General features: G+C 31.9%; 1 protein-coding gene across 1 annotated transcript; it reads right to left on the reverse strand.

Annotated features, from left to right (window-relative positions):
• Window positions 1-11,948: 11,948 nt before the first annotated feature.
• LOC134692351 (neuronal acetylcholine receptor subunit alpha-4-like) lies at window positions 11,949-21,470 on the reverse strand. The gene is made up of 3 exons (XM_063552806.1): window positions 21,409-21,470; window positions 15,282-15,817; window positions 11,949-14,316 (listed from the first exon to the last, which is right to left on the reverse strand). The coding sequence occupies exons 1-3, from the start codon at window positions 21,468-21,470 to the stop codon at window positions 13,913-13,915; spliced, it is 1,002 nt and encodes a 333-aa protein (XP_063408876.1). The 3' UTR covers window positions 11,949-13,912.
• Window positions 21,471-26,125: the final 4,655 nt, after the last annotated feature.

A 26,125-nucleotide genomic window follows, 5' to 3' on the forward strand; every position in this document is an offset into this window, starting at 1 on the left:
CGACCATAGAGCAGACAACAATTGTTTAGTTTAAATACAGTTTATAGGAAAAATGTGATAAAAAATACAGGTCACTGATAAGTTAAAGACGATCTTTAAATGTTTATGCAATAAAATATATTACGAAATACTGTATTGAAATATAAAATAGAACAAGAAAAATATAATTGACCTTCCTGCTTGGTCATCGTATGCGGCAAACGCATAGTGTCTGAAGGATTCTCCACAACATTATGAATTTTTGGTTGACGATTGGAACATTGTGCTCATTAAACCGTGTACATTCGCTGCATTTGTTTAAACCTATTCTTAGTCACCTGATGTGAAGTGGAAATCGTTAATTGATGTTTTTGTTCTTTTTTTCAAAACCGGCAGTCCTTAATAAATTGCAAAATCGAAGTCAAAAACACAATACACGAATTGATAGCAGCTATCATATTCCTGAGTTGGAACAGGCATTGTCTTATGTAGAAAATTGTGTATTAAACCTGGTTTTATAGCTAGCTTAACCTCTCTGTGGCATGAAATTCGCATCAGATTTCATTATAATGAAAACGATTGGGGAAAAAAACTAAAAAACAACAACATTATAATAACAGAATGTCAAAAGTGAGGGTTAAGCAGTCAATACTTGTTATAATCTTTTTCACTTAAAAAAATGTAACAGTGAAGCACACAATTTTCATAAAAACCAAGCATATTAGCCAAATTTAAAGATAAGAATATACAAATTAACAATAGTACAGTAACACCATGAAGGGATATAGAAGTACAGAGCCGCGTCATTTATGTACTTTAGAAACATAGAAAGGCATATAGACAAAGCAAAGAGCAAAAATGAAAGACAGGCACACAAAAGTAACATACTATAGCACAATAATGGGCTGTATAGTACACAGCAACACTATATGTAGTAAAGAAACACCAAACGGCATATATACCAAGTATCATAAACATAGATACAGGAACATGTGGTGTGAGTGCCAATGAGACAACTCTCCATCCAAATAACAATTAAAAAAAAGTAAACCATTATAGGTCAATGTACGGCCTTCAACATGGAACCTTCGCTCACACCGAACAACAAGCTATAAAGGGTCCCAAAATTACTGGTGTAAAACTATTCAAAAGGTAAAAACAACAGTCTAATCTATATAAAAAAACGACAACTACTGTACATCAGATTCCTGACTTAGGACAGGTGCAAAAATTTGCAGCGGGATTAAACGTTTTAATGGATCCAAACCTTCTCCATTTTTCCTGAAACAATAGCATAACATTACAACATAGAAAACACTCGATGAAATATCAATTGGCAGACTTAACTCAATCAAAAAACGTATATTTTGTAATAAAAAAACATTGAAGCAGAAAAAAATCATCTGACAAATTTTACAACCTCATTCATTGCTTTCCTATTTTTTTATTTTCATCTTTGTATGTTTAATACACCCATAAGCGATTAAAATAATTATGAAGACGAAACGCGCGTCAAACTATCAAATTATAAACCTGATAACTAGTTACGTCACTAGGTCGATGTATACGAAACTGCTTGTTGACGTTTCGTCCCTAAGGATATCACGAGCCCAGTAGTCAGCACTTCGGTGTTGACATGAAAACTAGTATCAATTATATGGTCATTTAAATAAATTTACTTTTTTAAAAAGTATGAATTATTCAAAATACTAAGTACTTTCATATCCCAGTCAGAGATTACCATACTCGTATTTGGCACATTTTTTTCGGAATTTCGGGTCATCGATGCTTTTCAACTTGGAACTTGTTTGGCTTTTTGAATGTTTGATTTTAGCGTCTCTGATGAGTCTGATTTAGACAAAATGCGCGTTTAGCGTTTCTTATTATAAGCCTAGTACCTATAATTTAGCTAATTATAGGGCACAGTACGTCCTGTAACAACAAAAACAATATAGAAAGATGTAAATGTCAGGCAGTCCAAACAACATAACTGGTACTAACTTGCACCGGGAGCACATTTGTTTGCAACTAATGTCTCTTCAGTGATGCTGCATGCCTACATAATAAAAAAAATCCTTAACTTATACAAAAAAAGGAAGACCTGCTACTTTATAATTAATATCACATTTACATTATTTCGATTGCTATTAATTCTTTTTGACCATATTGATAATTATAATCTTCATACGTGTGACAATTTAAAAAAAAACACAAATGTATGAAAGTATATTGTTGTACGTAAATGATACTGTTTAAATGTACTTATTGCTATCATTAAAGAAATGGTTAATGAATTGCTATAACTGTACAAACAACAAATTTTAACAAGAAAGTAAGGAAACAGAAAAATGACGTTCCCTTATTTCCTAGTTTGCAACAAATGCACAATTCAATACTTTTGCTATAATTAGGGTACTTGCAATACTCAAAATATATAAAACTGTATAGACAACAAATAGAAAATGATCGAATAATTGTGCTAGCAGCTGCTTGTTGCTGAATTGTTGTAATGACATACTGTCCTCGCCAATGTCCATTTTATCTGTCGGTCGGCCATTATCAATATCCTGCGATTGAGGTTTTACTCTCCGTGTTCTGCACTTCAGTTTTAACATTGACTTATAGGATTTCCGTACCATGAAATGCATTCAGCTTAGAGCAATGCTGATTTGTGTTTTATTTTGGAAAGTGTCATGACAAATAGCGTTATGACATGCAATGAAAATAAATGCCATTCCTAATGCTATCGTATAACATAGAGTTTCAAATCACCATTTAACTAATAATAAAAAATAAACCTACAAGGTCTACAGATTATCTATATTAAGTGTATGGAATGATTGTAATCTTAACGTGTCAGACTGGCAGGGTTCATCAGACCTTGACCTTGTTTTTTAGGGTTTGTTTTTTTTGACAATCTTTCGCAAGTGATATAAGCTATAGATCACTGTTTTTGATATATGAAATTATCGTATATACAATGTAAGTATACATGTTTACTTGGCAAGTTTCATCTGACCATGACCTAATTTTGATGGTTCATTAGACAATGTTTAGTTTCCATGGTTTGGATGTCTGGTATATTTTTAACATACTAACAACCACTAAATTGGGATTATGTATAATTGTAATGTGTACATCTTCTGTTGTCTGGCATGTTGAAGGGTTAATTTGATCGTTACTACATTTTTAGGGATTATTGATAATATAAAGCGAATGTGATACATGTACTTAAACTTCATACAATGTATTACAGACAAATATATTTGTTCATGCAATATTAGTAGAAGTGACATTTCAACGATTTTTCATCACGATAAATAATGTTGATCATACTTTTATAGCTGCTGTTTTCGGTTAATAAAATTCAGACAATGAACATCATTCATTTGATTATATTGCAGTCGTGTGATATTAACCGGGATGAGAAGATGTGGTATGAAGTTTGATAAACGGATAAACAAACAGCAACTACCTGTAAATGTGCAGTTAGCTCGACCGTGTAATCAATTCCCTTGTCCTTCACAAACCCTTTTGATACTCCATAAACACGATTATCTTCCTTATCACAATTATTTTACATATTCTATCATTTTAAAGAGGTGTAATTGCTTTTGTTCAAGATGCGATAAACAGACAAAATAGTTATAGCTATTGTTGTTGCTTTCTACTAAAACATTTGTTTGAAGACACACAGGCTGAAGTAAACGTGTTAACTAATTCATTTTAGGACCTCGGCCATTCTTTTAGATTAAATTGTCAAGAATTAACAGAAGAACGAATGTGATAAGTTTTCAAGCATTTTCTTCGACTGTTCTGTCATTCTATCTGCGAGTCTTCTTAGCCAGCAGATTAATTTTTAGAGGAGATGTCTTTCTTTTCTTGAGTTTATTTTTTTGATGATTGTATCCCACTTCGCCTGGTATCATCCGATCACCTCTCAGCTTTCTGGGAGGAACATTTCATGGGTGCTTGATCGGACCGAGCAATTCCGACCTCCCGTTCAGGTGATATACTAGTAGGTGCCAAAGGGTCTTATTGATCTATCGTCTCGTCTTTTCGTAAATTTATCTTACCGTACGCAGTCTTGCCACATTTTGCCGAAAGGTTATCGTCCAACACCAACATGGGTAGTAATTAGCGGCCTACGGGTCAGAATGCCTTTTTATTTTTTAAATATCAGGCAACTCGTACGATGTTCGGATCAATTCAGTCTGGTTTCAACCTTTTGACCTTTCCGGCATTGGTGTCCCTATCGGGAGAAAAGTTCCAACTAGCATAGCTCTTAAGGTTTATGAGACACGCAAGGCCCCTCCTTCACGACAATAATAGCGATTCATCAAGGGGGTTTATGGTTTGGGGACAATTTTTAAAAACAATTATGTACATTGTTGATCATTTTAACAATACACATCGTGTCATCTATGTGCTCATTTAAGTCTAAATATTTTGATTTAATTCATATGTAAAGAAAACTTCCTTTAGCAATGTTAAGATTTAATTTCGAATGTGAAAAAAATGTCCTCGTTCATCTTTTTATTTATCAAATTTCAGGAAAAACCTCTACTCGGTTTATTCCCAAAGAAATAAACAAAAACCCATACTCGTTAAACTGTGACGAAATCGTGCATTTATTTTTATTTTCAAAGATAAAACAAATGCATCTTTGATAACCTTAGATATAGTGGCAAGTGATAATGAAAATTTGAAGAATAAAATAAAATTGAGAATGAAAAACGGGTAACATATTCGTAATAAGTCAGCACAATGCTATAATAATATAAAGAAGATACGAAAAGGCAATAAGAATTACAGATTGATAACAAAATACACACGACATCAGCAACAGTACAGACTATACAGATATGAATGTGGTTAAAACAGTAAACATGGCAAACGAACAAATGTAGTGTGGTTATTGGCGTCGTCTAGACACGAGTGATCGTAAAACATGGTATGGATTGCTTCCATTCCTTTAAATTACTTGAACTATCATTACTTTTTAGCATATTTCAATCGATCATTAATAAATTAGTTGTAACAAACAGTGTATGTATTTGCTATCGAGTAGACAAGAAAATGCGTGTAGAAAAATTAAAAAAAATATGTGCATCGAAATAATCATATTTATAATTCAGTGTAAAAAGATGTACCGAGTGCTAATTAGGCAACTTTACATCCACGTCACAAATTTTTAGAAAAAAACCCATTTAATATGGTTCTTGAATTTCTTGTCACTTGTGTCATTACGTTTTACAACATCAACATAATGACATAATGCCATGACTTTTAATTCTCCAAATACGACCGGAATTAGTCTACAAAAGAACTAGAATAAGCAAGTTAACTTACCTAGCATTGAAGGATAATGTTAAGATGAAGGCATTGTGTCTGAAATTAATGTAAAAAAACTCAGCATAGAAACCAGGACTAAATTTTCTATAAACGCCAGTGACGCTCGAATAAAACGAAGTTAAAAAGGCCAAATAAAGTACGAATTTGAAGAGCATTCAAGGACCAAAATTCCGAAAAGTTTTGAAAACAGCTAAAATAAACTATGCTAAAACCAGATTCCAGATTTAAGCGATAGACAAAATGTAGCATATTTTAATACTGCAGTAAGAATGGTCGGAAACATAACGATAATTACGTAATGACCATGAAACCTTTCTACGCTGATGATGAAATCGAGCACGTCATTCCACTGTCGATCTGGGCCTGAATGTGGTATGTCTTTTACACGAATTGTGTTAACAATCCTCCACTCCCCTTGTGATAGTTCTGTTCCCATTAGTGTTTCTAAGAGATGTAAAACTATTGCAGAAATTGGTAAATTAAGGCTAGCTAATCGAAATTTGCATGCGTGACTGTCAAATGGAAACAAGTAGACATCAACGGAACACAAGGTTGACAAGGTTGCAAGTTGTTTCAAAACTATCGTTCCGTTTTTATATATTTGGACTGGACTGTCAGTATCGAAATTCTTCTCTAATTCTTGAATTCTAAATCAAAAGTTTTCAAATAAGAACAAATCAGCAAAATATAATTTTATGCTTAAAAAAGGCTTCTATAGATATATCACAGAGACATGTTTCAAAAGATATATATATTCTGGAAATTTACAGATCTGATATTGTTTGGCTGTTATTTCGACAAGTTATATATTCAGAATGTGTTTTCAGCCTTGTACTACCATTACTGATGATTCGATGGATACAATATGTCGAAGTGTTGTCACTGTCAGACGTAATTAAATCCGCTAATTGATTGATTAAAAAGTTATGTTAGAAATACCCGAATTATCGCTAGACTAATAAGCTTCATCAGGCGTGTTCATCTCTCAGGGGAAATAGGATGCATGAAAACAAAATATTTTTGATGTTTAAATTACACAAAGTTGGAATAAAACTTAAACATAATTTTTGGTGGTCTATTACAAAATATATGTGTAGCTTAAACTACCTAACGTTGGGATAAAAGTTTAACAATAACAATGTTAAACTTTCCATTCTTCAATGAATTCGGTTTTGTTCATCACAGCAACTGCAGTTCCTGTGCCTTCTTGTTTGCGTTTGCCAATGACTGGTGAATTGAATTCAGTTAAAATTATTGATATACACAATTCTTAATTAATGTTCCTAATTTTTTGATGGATTCCATTCGCTTTTTTTTTAAATCTAGGGATGCACATGTCTTCTTTATCACTCTCATAATCAGAATCATTAAGTAATATGTTATTTTCATTCATAAACATATATGTTATTTCATATTTCTATTTTCATATCATATTTTCTGTAAATTTTCTGCTCGAATTTAGTACTGTAAAATGTTTAAAAACGTACAAATTAATTATAATCAAATTGGAGTGCCATTATTTGTCCTGTGGTACAACGATTATGGAACACCTCCAAAGCCAGTGTTCCATCTCAATCGAGTATCCTCCCATATCTGTAGTCAACATGAAATTATTACAAATTTTCAAACATGTTTTAAAATGTCTAGCGTTTATCCTTCGTGGGACATATTAATATTTATTAAACTGTCAAAAACATTTGGTCACAGTATGTTACAGATTTTAATGAAACTCTTTTCAATATCTTATAATGATCAAAGAAAATGAAAAAAAGTGTTTACAAGTTTTTCATAGCAACAGTTGCCATGAAAATTAAGCTCCTAGTTACAGAAATGCTGATCTGCATTTGACAGAATTTCAAGTAAACTAATGATAGTTATAACAAAGTAAAATGATTTTCTGATTCTCTTATATTTTCTTGGTGATTTCTTATGTGGAAAACCCCTCTCTCATCCGTTATATCATCTATAATATACATATTGCGGTGATGATTATCATATTATTGTTACACTACATTTTCCCATCTAATTGTTCGTGTCTTACTGGATTGTTCAACACGAAACAATTCTTATCTAGTGTAGGTCAACTCACAGACGCTTTTTTAATGTGTTGTAGTATGTGTCAGTATATCTTTACACAACATGATATTTGGAATTTAAATTATTTAAATTGGAGTGCATATATTTGAATATACGCTAAATATTTGCAAAACAATGTTTTATCTGCATAAAAATGCGGGAGCAAATTGAGTTCTTTAATCGCCGGATTCGAATTAATATAATATATATATATATGTACTGTTTAAGACTAAAGTAAACGTAAAGTCACAACCTTTCAGGGGAATATATAGCAATTGTCATATTCCGGATTCTTATCTTTCTTCCTAAGAAGTTCCTGCATGAAGTCAGCCTCATTATAATAAAGAAACAAGTCAGCAAGTAGAGGAGCACAGTTTGTTCCCATTGGGATGCCGACAGACTGTTGAAAAACACGTGTTTGATAGATAGCTAAATCTCTCACTTGTATGATTGTTTTTTAAATTCCATTATATTGACAACGATGTTTCAGCAAAGCATAGAAATAAGAAATAAAAAATGAGGTACAGCAGTCAACATTAGTAGAGTTACTCGTTGATCGTTTACAGGGTTCAAATTTTACTTTGTTTCATTTCATGTGTGATTACTGTTTGTCCTGATCTTACGTTTATCCCAATTTGTTTTACTGTGTATGTATGCAACTATATGCACTGAAAAGACATGGTTAGAAAATACAAATAACATGAACAATTAATAAATATAACAGTAGCGTACCGCTGTTTAAAACTCGTAATTGGGGTAACAAACTAAAACTGAGGGAAACGCGTTAAATATAAGAGGAGAACAACATAAACAACAACACAATATTAAACTGTAACACATCAAAAACAACCTAAGCATTAGACAAAATCCGGTGAGAATAACAAAAAATAGACAAAATCCGATGAGAATAACACCCTTTCATACATAAGTCCATTTCAATAGTCCTGTTATGGTTATAAAAACATAAAACAACACCATGTGCCATTGTAATATTTACCAAAATACGTTAGTTTTTGTGATTTGTTCATTTTTAACGCAGTTAAATTTCGTTAGTGGTGCCCGGTGTGCTGTCATTTTATGGTAAATGTGCGTTGTAATTCTGAGGTTAACATGTTCTAATATTATTGAGAAAGAAAATAGGGAATTTTTCAAAGAGATATGATAACACTCTTAAATGAATTAAACCGATTTTTTTGGTATTTTTTTGTTACAGATATAAAATATTTGACTGTGTACATTTTAGTAAATTGAATATGCATGAGATTTTGTCCTTGTTTTCTATAGAAATGAGTAGGCAAAAATTCAAAGTTATCTTTTTTAAAATTGTTTAAAGATACACATTAATAACTTTTGCTACAAACCCTTATATTGGTAATAGCTTTCAGACTTTTCCATTGTAGAGTATTTTCAATACATTCAAAAATCACCCATAAGTAGCTTTAGGCTCTGCCTGATTTTTACTGGGAGCTGATTAAAATACTTAAAAGATATGGTATGAATGCAAATGAGACAACCTCCACCAAAGACCAAAAATTACATAGAAGTTATAATACTATTAATAGGTTACCAAACAGCCTCTAACGATAAGCCAATAATTGTACAGCGTAGCAAAAAGTAAAAACACAAAAATACTGCATTCCGAGGAAAATTCAAAATGGGCTAAGACGCATAAGCCTAGTGTAACTTGTTTTCATTTGTATATTTTATGCCTCTATCATTTCTATGTAAAGTGATTTATTGTAAAATCTTATTTTTAATGAATTTTCAAAAGGGGTTGGTGATTTTATATTAAACTAATGGGACTCCAATGAAATATTTTTCAAAACCTATAGTATAACAAGTAAAATAGACAGCAGGCCAAATGACATGACTGGTACATATTAACTATCAAAAATCACCCATAAGTTGCTTTAGGCTCTGCCTGATTGCTGGGTCTTCCAAGTGCTCCACGAAACCCCTTTCTAAATTATTAACATCAATTTTATCAGCAATCAAAGACGGGCTTCAAAGTTATTGTGAAACTGCCTATTCTAGAGGTGGCGTGAATCAGATGTGGATACTTAAAAATTCCATACAATCCAACTCTCTTTCATCTTGTAACAGTATTAAAACATTTGACTTTTCTACTCTTTACACAAGTATTCCACATTCCAAACTAAAAGACAAATTAAAAGAGTTGGTATTACTTTGCTTCATAAAAAAGAATGGCCAACGTAGATACAAGTATCTTGTCTTAGGGAGGGATAAATCATACTTTGTAAAGAATCATTCTGATTCAAACAAAAAATTCTCTGAAACCGATATTATCAAGTTTCTTGATTGACAACATATTTGTTACGTTCGGAGGACGTGTTTTTTAACAGACTGTCGGCATCCCAATGGGAACAAACTGTGCCCCTCTACTTGCTGACTTGTTTCTTTATTATTATGAGGCTGACTTCATGCAGGAACTTCTTAGGAAGAAAGATAAGAAGTTAGCAATATCCTTTTAGTCTACTTTCCGCTATATAGATGACGTTCTTTCACTAAACAATTCAAAATTTGGTGACTATGTGGATCGCATCTATCCCATCGAATTGGAGATAAAGGATACTACAGATACAGTTAAGTCGGCTTCATATCTTGACTTACATCTAGAAATTGACAATAAGGGTCAGTTGAAGACAAAACTTTACGACAAAAGAGATGATTTCAGCTTTCCAATTGTGAACTTTTCATTTCTAAGTAGCAACATTCCAGCAGCACCTGCATACGGGGTATATATCTCCTAATTGATACGATATTCCCGTGCTTGCATTTCCTATCATGATTTTCTTGATAGAGGGTTACTGCTCACAAGGAAGCTATTAAACCAAGAGTTCCAAATGGTGCAGTTGAAATCATCCCTTCGTAAATTTTACGGACGCCATCACGAGTTGGTTGACCGTTATGGAATAACCGTTTCACAAATGATATCGGATATGTTCCTTACTTCGTAACTACAATCCCCATCCCTTTCATGAATTTGACCTACCGAATTAGACTTTTTACCGGATTTGTAATCACATAAGCAACACGACGGGTGCCGCATGTGGAGCAGGATCTGCTTACCCTTCCGGAGCACCTGAGATCACCCCTAGTTTTTGATGGGGTTCGTGTTGTTTATTCTTTAGTTTTCTATGTTGTGTCATGTATACTATTGTTTTTCTGTTTGTCTTTTTCATTTTTAGCCATGGCGTTGTCAGTTTGTTTTAGATTTACGAGTTTGACTGTCCCTTTGGTATCTTTCGTCCCTCTTTTTTAAACTACACTCGATGTACATTTACGCAATTAAAGTCTCTATATTGATGCCGTAGACAACAATATTTGAAAGTCAAAAACCTAATACTATTATGTTCGCCTTTTTTCTTATACTTCAAAAACAGCCATACATATTCAATCAACCAATTGCACTTTTAGAGCAGAAAGGGTTTTGTTTCCTGATTAAGGTACTTTTTACTGATTCGTTTTTTATTATTTGTACTACAACACCACTATCTTACGATCACATGTATAACTGCGCCACATTCTGTATATATCTGTTTAAAGTCCGAAGCATGTACATCAGTGGTTATTGTTTGATGTTATATTTTATTTGTATTTCGTTCATTATTTGTTTTTACATGCATCAGCCCGTAGGTCTCTTTGTTGAAATAGTTAAACACTTGATATTTACGGGCCTTTTATATCCGACTATGTAGTAATGGTTTTACTCATCGACGAAGACCTACGTTGACTTGTTTATTTTGTATTTTTAACACATAACAAGGATTTTTTCGTAAATGCCTAATAATCTTAAGTATAAACTAAAAATTTGACCTGCCGTCCTTTTTATTTAGGGGGGGGGGGCTTTTTCTTGATTAGTACTATTTTCTTCTTTCGGAAACACCTTAATCTATGATATATCACCAATGTCTTGTGATCTGTATTTTTTTCTTTCTGTTTTAGTCAACCCTTTTGGCGGTCTCGTCGTCTTGGTCTGCCGAGTGCAAACGGTTGTGAATTTAATCAAAGAACCGAAAACCTTTATATTTATTTTATTATGTTCCCAGCTATGGATGGGCAAAATAAAAGGTAAGCACCTCTTCTGGATTTAAAGATAGATTTGTTCGGAGGCAAACCAATGTGTTCCGTTAGCATAAAAATACTTAAACATGTTATGTGAGGTATATATGTTGAATCGAAACGAACAATTAAATTCCCCGGAATAATATAATGGAGGTCCGAAAACTTATTGCACATCGATATCCATACACTGTTTTACATTGTTATTCTTATAATTTCCTTGCCAACACGAAATTCCACATAAAGGTGTATCACATCTAATACAATATTTTTTTTCCATTGATGTTTTCTTTTCTACGTAGTAAGTTTTCCGGGTCGACTTAGATGGTTCGAAAGCAAAATCGTGGTCCAAGCGTTTTATTTCAGGTAAAAGATACAAGCTATAAATGGTTATTAATAAAATAATAAAACGACTATTAATGTGTTACAATTATAACACCTTTGTTTTTCCTTTGCCTTCTAGTTTCGGGAAAGGCAGCGGTTTCCTTTCCTTCCATCTTTACCTGTGTTTTTTTTCCAAATACAAATCACGTGTTTGGATTGTCCTAGACTGTTACAATATATTTCTTATATTATAGTTATACTATCTACTGAGTCTGCTGCAGTTTGACGTTTGTCTTTGTTATGATATCTTTCATGGTCAAGATTTGCTGTTTTCTATTTGATCAATGCTAAATATTTGATCATAAGATAAAAGTAAAATCACAAAAATACTGAACTTTGAGAAAAAATTCAAAACGAAAGTCCATAATCACATGGCAAAATCAAATGACAAAACACATCAAACGAATGGACAATAACTGTCATTATTTAGAATTAGTACAGGCATTTTCAAGTGTATTTTATAGTGCGAAACCTTTCATTTGTTTGAATCACCATAGTATTTACAACGATGCGTTAACAAAACAGACATATTAGGTAAAATTGTTAAAATAGAGGTATAGCAGTCATCACCGTGTCACAATCTCAATTAAAACAAAAATAAACAAATATCTTGCAAAGAAGCCCAACAAGGCATCTATCGAATTTAACTACCACATTCATTGCTTACTTATATAAATTATGTATTTTAAATCAATCCATAAGGATTGAAAGATTTGAAGTCCTGTGACTGAATGACATCATTAAAAATAATAGAATATAACAAATTGTAAAACCAAAAATAAACAATTCAATAACGGGCTGCGAATTCATATATCGTGTCTAGCATATAATCCCGAAGAATGAGATTTGACAATAACATCAGCATTAACATAAGTAGTAGTATGAGTGTAAGTACTAGAAAAATGTCAGTTAGAGTTTAAATGAGTATGTAAATATACATACGACCGGCAAAGTTCAACAATTAGCAAAATATGTACCTGGTAATATGATATTGAAAGTTTGGTAGACCCAAAACTACAAAAAACGGTACCAATTTAATAGTGCTAGAAGCACATTTTTGCCAATTAATATCTCTTCACTGATACTGTAGACTACCACATTTGAACAATATTAAAAACACAAGAGTATAAAAGAAGACTTAATATTTTTAACAGTTATTAAGGAACTAAGGTTTCAACTCCCTCAGGCAAAGTTGACTTAAGATGAATTTGGCGTTTTATTTTAGGTATTTTCTGTCATATAGCTCTTCAACGGGTTCGGTACTTATACATCTTCGGATTTCAAATGTTTTGCTATGAGCGTTCCTGCTGAAGGTAAATCCAGAAAAGCGCTTCGAACGCATGGGATTGTTAAACGTTTTGTTTTCCACTTTTTACATCACTGGGTCGATACCTCTGCTGGTGGACTATCAGTCTCCGAGGGTATATTCAGCTCAGTAGTCAGTATTTCGGAACTGACATGATTTAACATTTTTTTTTAAATTATCCGTGTATAAATCTTGAAATTATAAAATAAAAACTAAGGTGTCAACTCCCTCAGGCAAATTTTACTAAAGATGAATTTGGCTATTTATTTTAGGTATATTTTGTCATATAGCTCTTCAACGGGTTCGGTACATTTACATCTTCTGATTTCAAATGTTTGGCTATGAGCGTTCCTGATAAAGGGTAAATCCAGAAAAGCGCTTCGAACGCATTAAATTCTTAAACGTTGTTTTCCATTTTCTAATACTTAATAATGAATGTTTCTGTTACATTCTTTCGATGGCGGGCTGTACATTTTAGGAAGTTATATTCGTCCTGCCCGTAGAGAGATAACAGTTTAAAATATTGAAGAACCAATAATATACACGTATGTACGTACACAAATCAGTTAAAAAATACGAATAGATACTAAATACACATGATAAATGGTGATGCCAAATATACAATAACCCAAGATAGTTGAAATACAAAAAAAAAATATTTGTCGACCGAAAAACGAAGTTAAGGAAGTTGAAAGGTAAAGAAACAAATGTGCAATAACGACTAAGTTCTTAGTTGGATTTGTAATTTTCCACCCAAATGGCTGCTACTACTGGGGCACTTGAAAGAATCAAAATATATAAAACTGTAAAAACAACAAACAAAAAATTGTCAAAAAATTCAGCCAGCTCCTGGTTGCTGTATGGTTTTAATTGCGTACTGTTCTCCACGCGGTTTGTTTCTTCTGTCGGTCTTCCATCTTCTATAGGCTGATTTTGTTTAAGATGGTCAATTCGGCTAGCCCTGCATTTACACTTTAACAATAACTTTGACTTCAGCTGTCTAATCTTCCTCACCATGGAATGCATCCATTTTGGAGCAACGTCACGTTTTGGTTTATTGTAAATTCTCATAACAAATATCGTTATAATGATCAAAAGAAAGGCCATTCCTAATGTTACCGTAAATACTGCCACTGAAAAATAAAATCATAAATAATAATGATTTTATGAATGAACCTTCTATGTCTTATTTTTCCATTTTACTTCAATTTTTAAAATATGTTACCTGCATTGTTCGGAAAGTATTAAGATACATGTAGGACATCAATAATCATCAAAATATTTTTTTCGGTATAGCAGTTTTCAAATAATCAGTTATCAACCCTCTAAATAAAGCTTCTTACATTTGAGATCAGTGGATTATTGGATGTACTCAATCGAGATAGTTACATTTGTAAAGTTTTCAATTTAATTATCGAGATTGAATAGATCTGATAATCCACACGTAACTATGTAAAATCTGTGTTTATAATGAGTGAAAATAAATTTATATTAAATGTTAAACGAAAATCTTTTTCGAGTGCCTTCTACATTCCATAAAAGTGTCAATTTCACCAACACCTGTTAGCATATTTTGAATCATTAAGTTAGCTGATAAAGGTTATGACCCAAAAAAGTCATCCAATCATCTTACGAGATCACCGACAACTACACGTTTATTCTCTTTTTTAAACAATAGGTTAAGAAGCGATAAAATTGACAGAGAATTAAAGATGTACCAATAATTAGGTTATCTGCATGTTGATATCGTCAAATATCAGCTGCGAGACATAATATGAATCTTTTTGTCGAGTGAGCGTAGCTAAAAAGCCTTCATATAATGTCAAGCAGCTGAAAGACATGATACGGCATAATACTAAGAGCTAAACAGAGTGATATAGACAGTGGGACGACCGATAAAAGTATTTATCTGACACAATAAACATTTTTAAAAATAAATATCAGAAACATTGTTATTATGTGACAGTTAGTCATCGATTCGTTCTACTTGATCTTGTACATTACGCATGCGTTCTTTGTCACAATTTATTAAATCATCAAATGAATGATTCAAACAGTGATTAATTATTAATGAAAACAAACGAAACTATAACTTTACCTAGAATTGAAGGAAATTTTGCAGCAGAAGGTATTGTGTCTGCAAATAATGTCAATAAAACCACTAAAGCTAGTACAACTGTAACAATATATCCAAGTCTTGTTCCGGATTTCAGCGGCAGAAAAAATGCAATAAATGTTAATACTGCAGTAAGAATTGTTGGTACTATAACAATTAAAATGTAATGAAGAGGGAGCCTTTTAACAATAATTCCGAACTCAACTACCGGATACGCAACTCCACCATCATCCAATAAATAAGAAAAAGTTTGTAATGTGTCAACGAGCTCCCAATCTGCTTGTGTTTCATGTAAATCTGTATCTACTGCATTGGATTTTAATATTAAATTTACTTCGAAAAACGGGTGATCCATGCTAGCTAATTTTATGAAACATCTTTGACTGTCAAATGGGAACCACGCCAGAACCATTGAACATGCTGTGGACAACACTGCGATTGGTTCCCATCGTAATTGTCCCTCATTTGATATTCGAATAATTCTTCCAGCACCCAATTTGTTCTCTAATTCGATTATCCTAAATTGACATAATTAATTTACTAAGTAAGCTTGTAATGCATGAAAGTGCAAAAAAAGTAAATGTTAATTGTTTGTATGTATAAATTGTAAGTTGTAATGGCTGAAGACGTAAAAGTAAATATTCATAAATTGTTGTCTTATAATTTAACACCGTCAATGTATTTTTGTATCTTTAAATACACAGGCAACTTTATGTGAAAAAAAAATAATGTTTAATAATAATAAAAAAAATGCTCAAGAATACGTACGAATTCAACACAATCCAGTCGGGGTGCCAAACTAAGTCTTCGGGTACGTATATATATTCTATGTCTCCATAGTCTGATTTTTCCCAGACCAATCGGCTATCCTCCCAAAACTGAAAATGTATTGCACGGTAAATGTTAAACTTGATGACTGTATAATGAGGATTTGATGCAGGCAATGCAATCGACTAGAAGTCCGTTTTTAAAATGTAATAACAAAATAAATATTCCTTTTCTAGCGCTTTCAACCTTTTGAGGATTTTGGCAATGTTGTTAAGAAAAGTCATATCAAAATCTGTGTATTTTCTATATTGACGCTTAATCCATTAAAATTTGATGCACAATTAATTAATAAAATGACGATAAAACCATCACTTTTGAAATACGGGATAAGATAAGACTTTCAATGACACAACTATGCAACGGAGTTAAAATGACATGTAGAAAAAACAACTTAAGAGCAATGTGCGACTAAGGAACTAGTTTTGTATATTCACTCACCAAGCTAAACAATCCTGTTGTTGATATTATCTGTCTCTTTATATCCTAAAAAGAAAGTCTGTAACATAAAACAAAGAACAAAATACATACAAAGTTATTCAATCCTGGCACTTAATACAAGATCAAAAACATGAAATTCCAAATGTGTTTTCTCTTTATGTTGAGTTTGATCCAGACACAATCTATTGCTTGATTGCTTTTTTCGTGTTTAACTCTATTTTCAAAAGTGATGTGCTATTTCGTTGCAATTTGCGTTGATTGAGTAATTTTAATGCTTTGAGAGAACCAATACCTTCTCTAGGAAATCTGACAATTCTAATTATCTAGGATTAGAGTCGAATGCACCTGTCCAGACAGGATTGGAACTCACAACATCAGTGTGTGACAGGCTATTTAAATAGTTGTGTGACCTCTTTGACCAGTCGGCGGCTGTGACATTTAAAAGGAGTTATTTATCTTTACCAAATAAATTTCGGGTTTGAATTTACAAAAAATAGGTAAATTTCATGCAACTATATTCAGATTTATTTTAAATATTCTTCCATCCTCTCTGAGAATGGTTAATATGGACATTAACAACGTGTGCAAGATATTTTTCTCTTTTGTGATGAGATATGACACAATTATCCAACTACAAATCGAACGCGTAAATGGCCCTACAAGATTTGATGTAAGTTCAATTGAATAAGGCCGTATTTACATTGACCTGAACTCAGTGTTGTGTTAGTAAAACTCACACATAAACTAAACATAATTACGTTCCCATTGATAAAATTCAATGTTTACATTTCGTTTAAACCATTTCGATATAAAATATGATTTATGTTCTTTATAATCTTACCACTGAAATGACATACTGCAATTTGTATTTTGCTTCTATAGTTACTGTGCCATCTATGTGTTGTGGCAGGAAAAGTTTATTGTACCTAGCTGCATCAAATAAATAGTCGTGAAGCTTTTTTCGGTCACTCACCGTGTAAGATATCGAATATCTAAAAAAACCTGAAAAAAAGACAACAGTTATTCCACTGGGTTTTCAGCAATTTATTTCGAGTAAAGGGATTTGTATTGATTATGCTCCATTAAGCAGCATGTTAGAAGCTTCGAGTAATTTTGTGGAGAAATATAGCAGCTGCTACAGTCGACAATAACACGGTAGTTAATTGTATCATCAGAGTTCTTTCCGATTCGACAATTGAACGCAACAGATAAGTATGTTAAGGTACATATGAAAAAAAACTTTCACCCACATGTGAAGTAATGACCATACCCAACAAATCTGTTTGTTTTCAAGGATCGTCAAAAGAAGATATTCAAGCACCTTTAACTAGTTTATATACAAACATTAGTGAATTGATATACCGCATTGAAACGTCAGAATCAGCAAAACCAGAGTTGTTCATGGTGTTCATTTTAAAAGTCTAGATCGCATTATGGAGATTTTGACTATTGTCTAATATAAACTGTAGTTCAAAAAGACAACGAGTCTCACGTTACCACACATTTAAAATAAAACAACATTGAGTTTGACATTGAATTGAGTTCAAATTAACAGCGCAATATGTCTATTTCTTTTCTATTTTTATTATCTGCAGTTAAAGCTTAACTGTCATATGTATCTAGGACAAGTAACTATGTCTTTGGGTGTAGTGTAAGACAATTTAGTTATGCCTATTTGTTGTGTCTACGATAAGCGTGAATAAATTATTTGGAAATACCCGAGTGTTCTTTTTAAGCAGATAATCAAAAAGTTTAAATCAATAGCATGGGGATTCGATTTTGCTTTTATATAATGTTTTAATAAGTATAAAAAACCAAAATATACTTTATAACACATTGACTTTTTAATACCTTTATATAGGGAGTTTATAAAATCTAAATGATCATTCCATGCACGTACTTTAAAGTTTCAAATCTCTGTCAATAATATTGGCTTTATTGTGGAAAACTATCTAATTACTTTTGAACATGCAATTGAAGGTTATTCAAATGCAATGTTATTATATTTTTTAGAAAGTTATCGATTGTTTTCGATTACATTCAACAATCAATTATTAATCGATTAAAAAACCTCAAATTATTAATCAATTGCTTTTAAAAGTCAACGTACGGATGATTTATAAGCACATAACATACATAACGCAGTCAATTCTAAACTTTCCAAAACTTAAATTATTTGCTGATTGCATGATAAATTACAATAAAACTTTCCCTTGAAGTACAAAGTAAAATCACAAAAATACTGAACTCAGAGGAAAATCAATTTGGAAAGTCCATAATCACATGGCAAAATCAAAAAACAAAACGCATCAAAAATGCAACCCTCCTAAAACTTACCGAAACAGATGAGTAGAAATAGAACTCCTCTGTGTATGTAGAATCCTTTATACATCATTTTAAACCTGAACAAGTACAGCTATTGGTAAAAATTATCAATTTAACATTTCGAAAACATTTTACCATTACGAAAGCAACGGTTTGTTATATTTTATCAACCGATAGTTTCTGTATTTTACATCCAATCAATGTATTGACATAACATTACCATCATAATATAATGCAATAATTTTTTTTTCAATCCGAACAAACGTTTTTAATGTCAATATATGATGTTTTGATAATAAACCCAGAAGGCATTGTTTAAATATAGGTTGACAATGTAACCGAATTGTTTGAATCCTAAAATTATGTTAGCCAAAAAACAAACAAAAAAAACTCACGCAAAGTAATTTTAAATAATCATTTCAATTTAAAATAATAACCTTAATTTGATTTGTCTTTTTTAATAAAGATTTATCTAAATCGACACATAATGTTAAATGACATATCCGGCTAGATACTATATTCAAAACCTATTAAAATGGCTTCTTATCAAATGACCAAAAAGAAATCAGTTAATTAAATCCACTGTTTGTAAGATATACATGTATATTAACATTCGTCGACCTTTTGTCTTTTTTCTGTTTATCATCCCGACACGCTATGTTTTTGTTAATTTTGAAATGTAACGTCATCCTGTTATGGCATGATATTACTTCATGGAAGAAAACAAATAATGAGTCAAAAGACACAAACGGGAAATACTTCTTTAAATTTGAATATATTATAAGGCATAATGCATTTAATCTGATTTTCATTATCAATTATGATTGAACTTCCAGTGAGAAATAATATACTTTTACATACCCGACTAGATACAATTTTTTTGGATCTTTAACATTCGACTTTTTAATTGATCACAATCAAGGCGGTTTAATCTTTGTTTGAAAAAATTGCATAATTAGTTTTGGTTACAAATCCCTTTTTTTAATATTCCTTTAGTTCTTTTTTTCAGCATTGACTGAACAGTCAAACCTCAATATATAAATAAACATTCCGATTATTGTGTACTGTTACTCAGGTCTTCCTGAAAATATACATAATTTCAATTGTAACGCTGATTTCAACTGATTTTTTCAATGATAACTTACTGCTTGAGATAAGATTTATAGTATAGTCATATACATTTTTAAACATGAAACATATATTATTTTCATATGTTTTTATAATTATTTACTTTGATTGGCTACTATAATATTATTGCATGCTTGTCGAGAAATTCAATTAACCAAAAAATATGTATACTTTTGATTCTGCTACGATTTGGTTTCAATATTGAATGACTGTAGAATACATTGTTTATTGTTTGAATGACTCCGTTCTCCGACGCAACATTATTCTTCGTAGTGTCATTTTGAAGATTTACAAATTTCCTGAATGCTTATTGTGTGTAATTTTGCTGATTTTCAACCGATTTACGTTTATCAGTCTCGTTAGATCAACACAAATTTATATACATCGCATATAAAAAAGAGGTTGTGGTATGATTGCCAATAAAATAATTGTCCACAAACGACCAAAATGACACAGACATTAACAATTGTAGGCCACCGTACGGCCTTCAACAATGAGCAAAGCCCATTCGACATAGTCAGCTATAAAAGGCCCCGATATGACAATGTAAAACAATTCAAACGAGAAATCCAACGATGATTTTGTCTTCCGATTGGTAACAACGTTATATTCTGTCTCCAGTTAGAGAAAGTAGTTATTAAACAAATAAAGTAGAAAACTTAGTAAATCAAGTTGTTTTTGTCAAATTGTTTACAGCTGTTTCTAAGGGCTTTAAAGTTTTTAAGGTGCAAAATTTAGGATTGAATGCACTTAGTCAATTTGTATATTTGTTTTTCCTTAAATTAACGTATGGAGCGTCCAGATGTTTGTAAACTTTTAAATAAAAGTTAAATTTTAATAAAAACAGCCATTTATGGTAGTTCCAGCAGCAAGTGAATCTGTTTTGCACGAGCAAAAATTTCGCAGAAAGATAATAGGTTGAACGTTTTAAAACCTTTTTTTGCATTTCTGCTTCCACCCAGAGTTTTGGGGAAGCAATCACAAAGTGAGGAAATATTTCATCGAAAAGTGAACTAAAATGTCGAGTGCACCTTTTGGTGTTTTATGTTTGTTTGAGATGACTATTTTATCTTGAAAACGTATCAAACAAAAATATTTGATACATCATATTGGTTCTGAATATACTATTTTCATATAGCAAATTGACCTATTAAGTCTTACAATTCACAGTGCTAACATTGAACTATATGGGTCGAGTGAGGTACCTGTCAAAAGAGTCAAAATGACAACAAAATCAGTGAATACAAGTTATCGCGAAAAAAACTAGTAAATAATTGTAATTACTAAATTGACTAGTAATTAAAGGTATTTACTGAAATGTTTAGTAATTACGTGTGATTCCTAATTTCACTTATTTACTGTAACATATATATTCACACTTTTCGCCTACCTTCCTGCTATATCCCTACAAAGATCACTGTCTGAATAATTATTAAAACGAGAGTATGCCATTATGTCTAATCTTTTAATTACCAAACGTGACTAATTCCCGATTGTGACTGTTTTGCTGAATGTGAATTCGTATTACTATAAGACGTGTTTCTGTACTTGTTTATCCCAAATTCATGTATTTAGTTTATATGTTTAATGTTATATTTGTAATTCTCATCGAATTTTGTCAAATGTGCTGACGTCTTTTTATTATATTTAGGTGTTACGGATAGAAAAATTAATCACCGCCTGTATTAATTATATTTGATTTTGTACGATTAATTACGTTTGAAGTTGGATTCATAACAAACTGGACATATATATATTACAGTTAATGCTATTAATAAGTATTGCAATATGCATTTCGTTTTAATGAATTATCAGTATTTAGTTCTAATATAATCTTAAAGCAATCCTAATTCTATCTCTCTTTTGAACTATAGTTTTTCATGTGTGACGTCATGCTGGTTCTAAATTTCATAAATTCAAATGTGGCATAATAGCGTTTGTGCCTTTTCGCCATCGTATGTGACGTAATTTTTTTTAATTGCGTTGACGCCTGGACTGATTCGGCTGTGTCTATGCTGTATTGAACTTGGCATCATGTTTTCGGGTTTAGTTTTCTGTAATAAGTTAATACTTCAGTTTTATTATGTATATATCTTTCATATTCATTTGTTAAAATTTACTGTTTGCAATAGCATGAATCGTTCCATATAATAATGGTGTTCTTATCCCGGGCATAAAAACAATGCCGTATTTGGCAAAATCTTTTCAACTTTTGATCTTCAGTGCTATACAACTTTGTACTTTTTTCACTTTCGATCATTTATATCTGGGCGTTATGAATTCGGGTTTAGTTTTCTGTAATTAGTTCATACTTCAGTTTCATTATGTATATATCTTTCATATTCATTTGATAAAATTTACTGTTTGCAATAGCATGAATTGTTCTATATAATAAGAATGTTCTTATCCCGGGCATGCAAACAATGCCGTATATGGCAAAACCTTTTCAACTTTTGATCTTCGGTGCTGTACAACTTTGTACTTTTCTCACTTTCGATCTTTTATATCTGGGCGTCACTGGTGAGTCTTGTGTGGACAAGACGCATTTTTTGCGTATTGAATTTAAACCTGATATTTTTTGTTATCTATTAATCATGTTTTTCTTTGTCTAATATGTTCTCCTATTTATTTGTATTGTAGTCCTGTAATATTATGTTGTCATTTCAATGTTATATTTAACTTTGCCATTGAAGTGCGAGGTTTGGCATGCCATAAAACCAGGTTCAACCCACCACTTTTATTCCCCCTTTCAAAGTGTCCTGTACCAAGTCAGGAAGATGGCCATTGTTATAATATTTTTCGTTTCTGTGCGTGTTACATTTTAACGTTAAGTCGTTTGTGTTTTTCTCTTATTTTTGAGATATTGAGATAAGACATGGCACGGTACTTGTCTATCCCAAATTCATGTATTTGGTTTTTGATGTTATATTTGTTATTCTCGTGGTGTGTTGTCTGTTGCTTGGTCCGTTTCTGTGTGTGTTGCGTTTCGGTGTTGTGTCGTTGTTCTCCTCTTATATTTAATGCATTTCCCTCGATTTTAGTTTGTTACCCCGATTTTTTTTTTTGGTCTATGGATTTATGAGTTTTGAACAGCGGTATACTACTGTTGCCTTTATTGTTCGGTTATTATTTTTTTGCATAAATCGGGTAGTTTGTTTTCTCAGTTTACATTTGTCATTATGAGGCATGTTATTGTCGAGTATGCGATGATAATTTTGTTCATTGTTAAAGGCTGTATTGGCATAATGAGTGTTTATATTGGAGACTTTATCACAAAATTATAAACTCCACCTGTTAAGATAGACGACAATAAAGTCCAATATACATCGTTTAAGGTAACTATTATAAAACAATTACTACATTAGTAAACCGTATACCAAAATCAAAAACAACACACTAATCACAGGTAACTATCACATTGTGTAAGTAGTAATGTAAGATCAGATATCATATACATCTAAGTCTTCACGATCACAAAAATTTAAAAATAGTTATTAATTTGTATGTCATATCCGTAATCTACATATAAATGCATTATCTATATTTATATATTTAACCAAGCAAAAATTGTGTTGAAAGAAATAGAGCAAACTAACCTACAAATGAATATCCTGGTTACAAAGATAACAGTAAATATTTATCTGATATTTTGAATTGAATGTCAAAGGAAGCCAATAGTACATCCGGTGTTTTACAAAATTTAGATGTAGTTGACACCCATGAATAGAGACTTATTGTTATAGTGCATGCCATGTGTATTTTGCAATTCCAAACGTCCCATTTCCTAAAATGTATTGTTGAGATTTTCAAAAGCGACAATTAATTGCATAACAGTGGGAGCAACCTTCGGTTGTCCTGGTGACGAATGTATCGTACATACTAGATCAGATTTCTAATAATCTTTATTGAATAGAAAAATAAACAAAAAATAAGATCCGCTGTTCACAATGAAAAAAATCACTTAGATGGAAATTAAGTATTGCAGTGTATAACAGTTGCGTCTCCAATTTCGTGTGTCACATCCCTTATCAACCTTAAACTTGTTATGTAACTTTAAGAAATTTAAAAATAAAGATATATATTAAATATATCAACTTACACACATTTTAGGGACAAGGGAAATAATAAATTCATATTTAAATTACATGTAAACAAGATAAGCACTCGATCATATGTTATATGCATTGTCGTTATTTAATTAGATTGACTCTAACTCCGACTCCGACTAAAACGTTAAAGTACTACAAATTTCATGTCTCTTATATTTTATCTGAATTTGTTGTAACTTTCATATGAAACAATATATGTAACTAGTTAAATAATTAGAATGTCTTATCTGATGCATAAGATATTGACATCTTAATTACATTTGTGAGTAAATGGGTTCATGACATTTTTTATGTGCACGTTCTAATCCGGAAAACTGTAACCTAGTGATAAGTGTTGGTTCACCACTGTCATATTCGATTTAGTAATGTCGTGTTTGTTTCCGGTTTAAGTTGTTCAACATTGGATATGTCAGTGATTTTTTTGGCTGGCTGATGATATGTCATTAGTTTTTCTAATTGTTAAATAGCGGCGTGCGGTGTCTTATATTTGCTTTAAACTTCGTCATTTCTGGCGGATAGAGGCATTGGTGTCGAACATACTCTTGAAAAATTATGTCACGAGTTTCATACGAAGAAATCATTGATTTGACTCTTAAAACAAAATAAGAATTATGATAACAATTTAAACAAAAATGCTACAGTCCTTGAATGGTGTAAACCTCCCAAAATACGTGAATGGTGCAATTGTGTATGGCATATGGTGCAATGGTGCATGATTTATGGTGTATGGGGAACGGTGTACTTTTATGGTGTATGTAGAATTATGTGATTGTGTAACTTGTACATGAAATATGCAAAATATTGTGAACTGACTTTCAATTTTATACATTAATTTACGATATTGTGATAAAAATTCGTTTTTTAAAATAAATAATTAATGTTAAAGTCATAGTCGCTTTCTTTGAAATTTAATTGTGTTATTGGCAATTTCGGGTGCAGATGGAATGTGTTAGGTGTATGGTGTAATGGCACATGATGTATGGTGTTAGTGGGAGATTTACACCATTCAAGGCCGGATCTAAAGCAGACCTATGTTAATTATGTGGGATTTACATAAGAGATGCATTCCTGGAATTACACAGCCAAATATATCCCCGTAACAAATATTTGTTGTGACTTGATTTCTGGTGGTTATTCGGGGTAATTTGTGAAAATACAAGAGAAGTAAAGTTTGGTGCATCCTACACATTATAATTAATACTAGATACATAGAACACAGTTGTATATCAGTTCAGTTACCATCGATTTGACTAATTGTGATGACTCAGAACTATTTAACCATTTTTCGTCGTCGTCCGTCGTCGTCGTTAACTTTTTAAAAAATCTTTTCCTCTGAAACTACTTGACCAAATTTAACCAAACTTGGCCACAATCATCATTGACGTATCTAGTTTTAGAAATATGTACGGTTACCCGGCCAACCAACAAAGATGACCACCATGGCTAACAATAGAACATAAGGGTAAAATGTAGATTTTGGCTTATAACTATGAAATCGAAGCATTTAGAGCTAATCTGACAGAGTATAATTGTTTATCAAGAACTATGTTTGCTGAAATTTTCTATCCTACCGTTCATTTCGGTTAAATCACTACTACAATGATTTACTTTTGTAATTTGTAATTTGGATGGAGAGTGGTATCATTGGCACCCATTCCACATCTTCTTATATTTTTTTTCTAACATTTTATATAAAAGCCTTCTTACAAAAATAAAATCACAAAAATACTTAGTACCGAGGAAAATTCAAAACGGAAATTAAGTTCTTAACCAAATGGCAAAATCAAATGATTAAACACATGAAACGAATGGACGACACTTGTCATATTTCTGACTTGTTACAGGCATTTTCAAATTGTAAAAAAATGATGGATTGAACCAGGTTTAAAGAGCTGAACCTCTCACTTGTATGACAGTCTAATCAAATTCCATGATATTGATAACGATGCGTGAACAAAAAAGACACAATAGGCAAAAATGTAAAAACAAAAAACAGGT

The sequence above is a fragment of the Mytilus trossulus genome, chromosome 12 (assembly GCF_036588685.1).
Source record: "Mytilus trossulus isolate FHL-02 chromosome 12, PNRI_Mtr1.1.1.hap1, whole genome shotgun sequence".
Taxonomy (NCBI): Eukaryota; Metazoa; Mollusca; class Bivalvia; order Mytilida; family Mytilidae; genus Mytilus; species Mytilus trossulus.

Coding starts and splice junctions, on each gene's coding strand:
- LOC134692351 (XM_063552806.1), bottom strand. CDS start 21,470: ATGGCATACTCTCGTTTTAATAATTATTCAGACAGTGATCTTTGTAGG. Junction 15,818..21,408: donor TGTAGGGATATAGCAGGAAG/GTAGGCGAAAAG, acceptor ATGTCAATTTAG/GATAATCGAATTAGAGAACA. Junction 14,317..15,281: donor AAAATTTCCTTCAATTCTAG/GTAAAGTTATAG, acceptor TTTATTTTTCAG/TGGCAGTATTTACGGTAACA.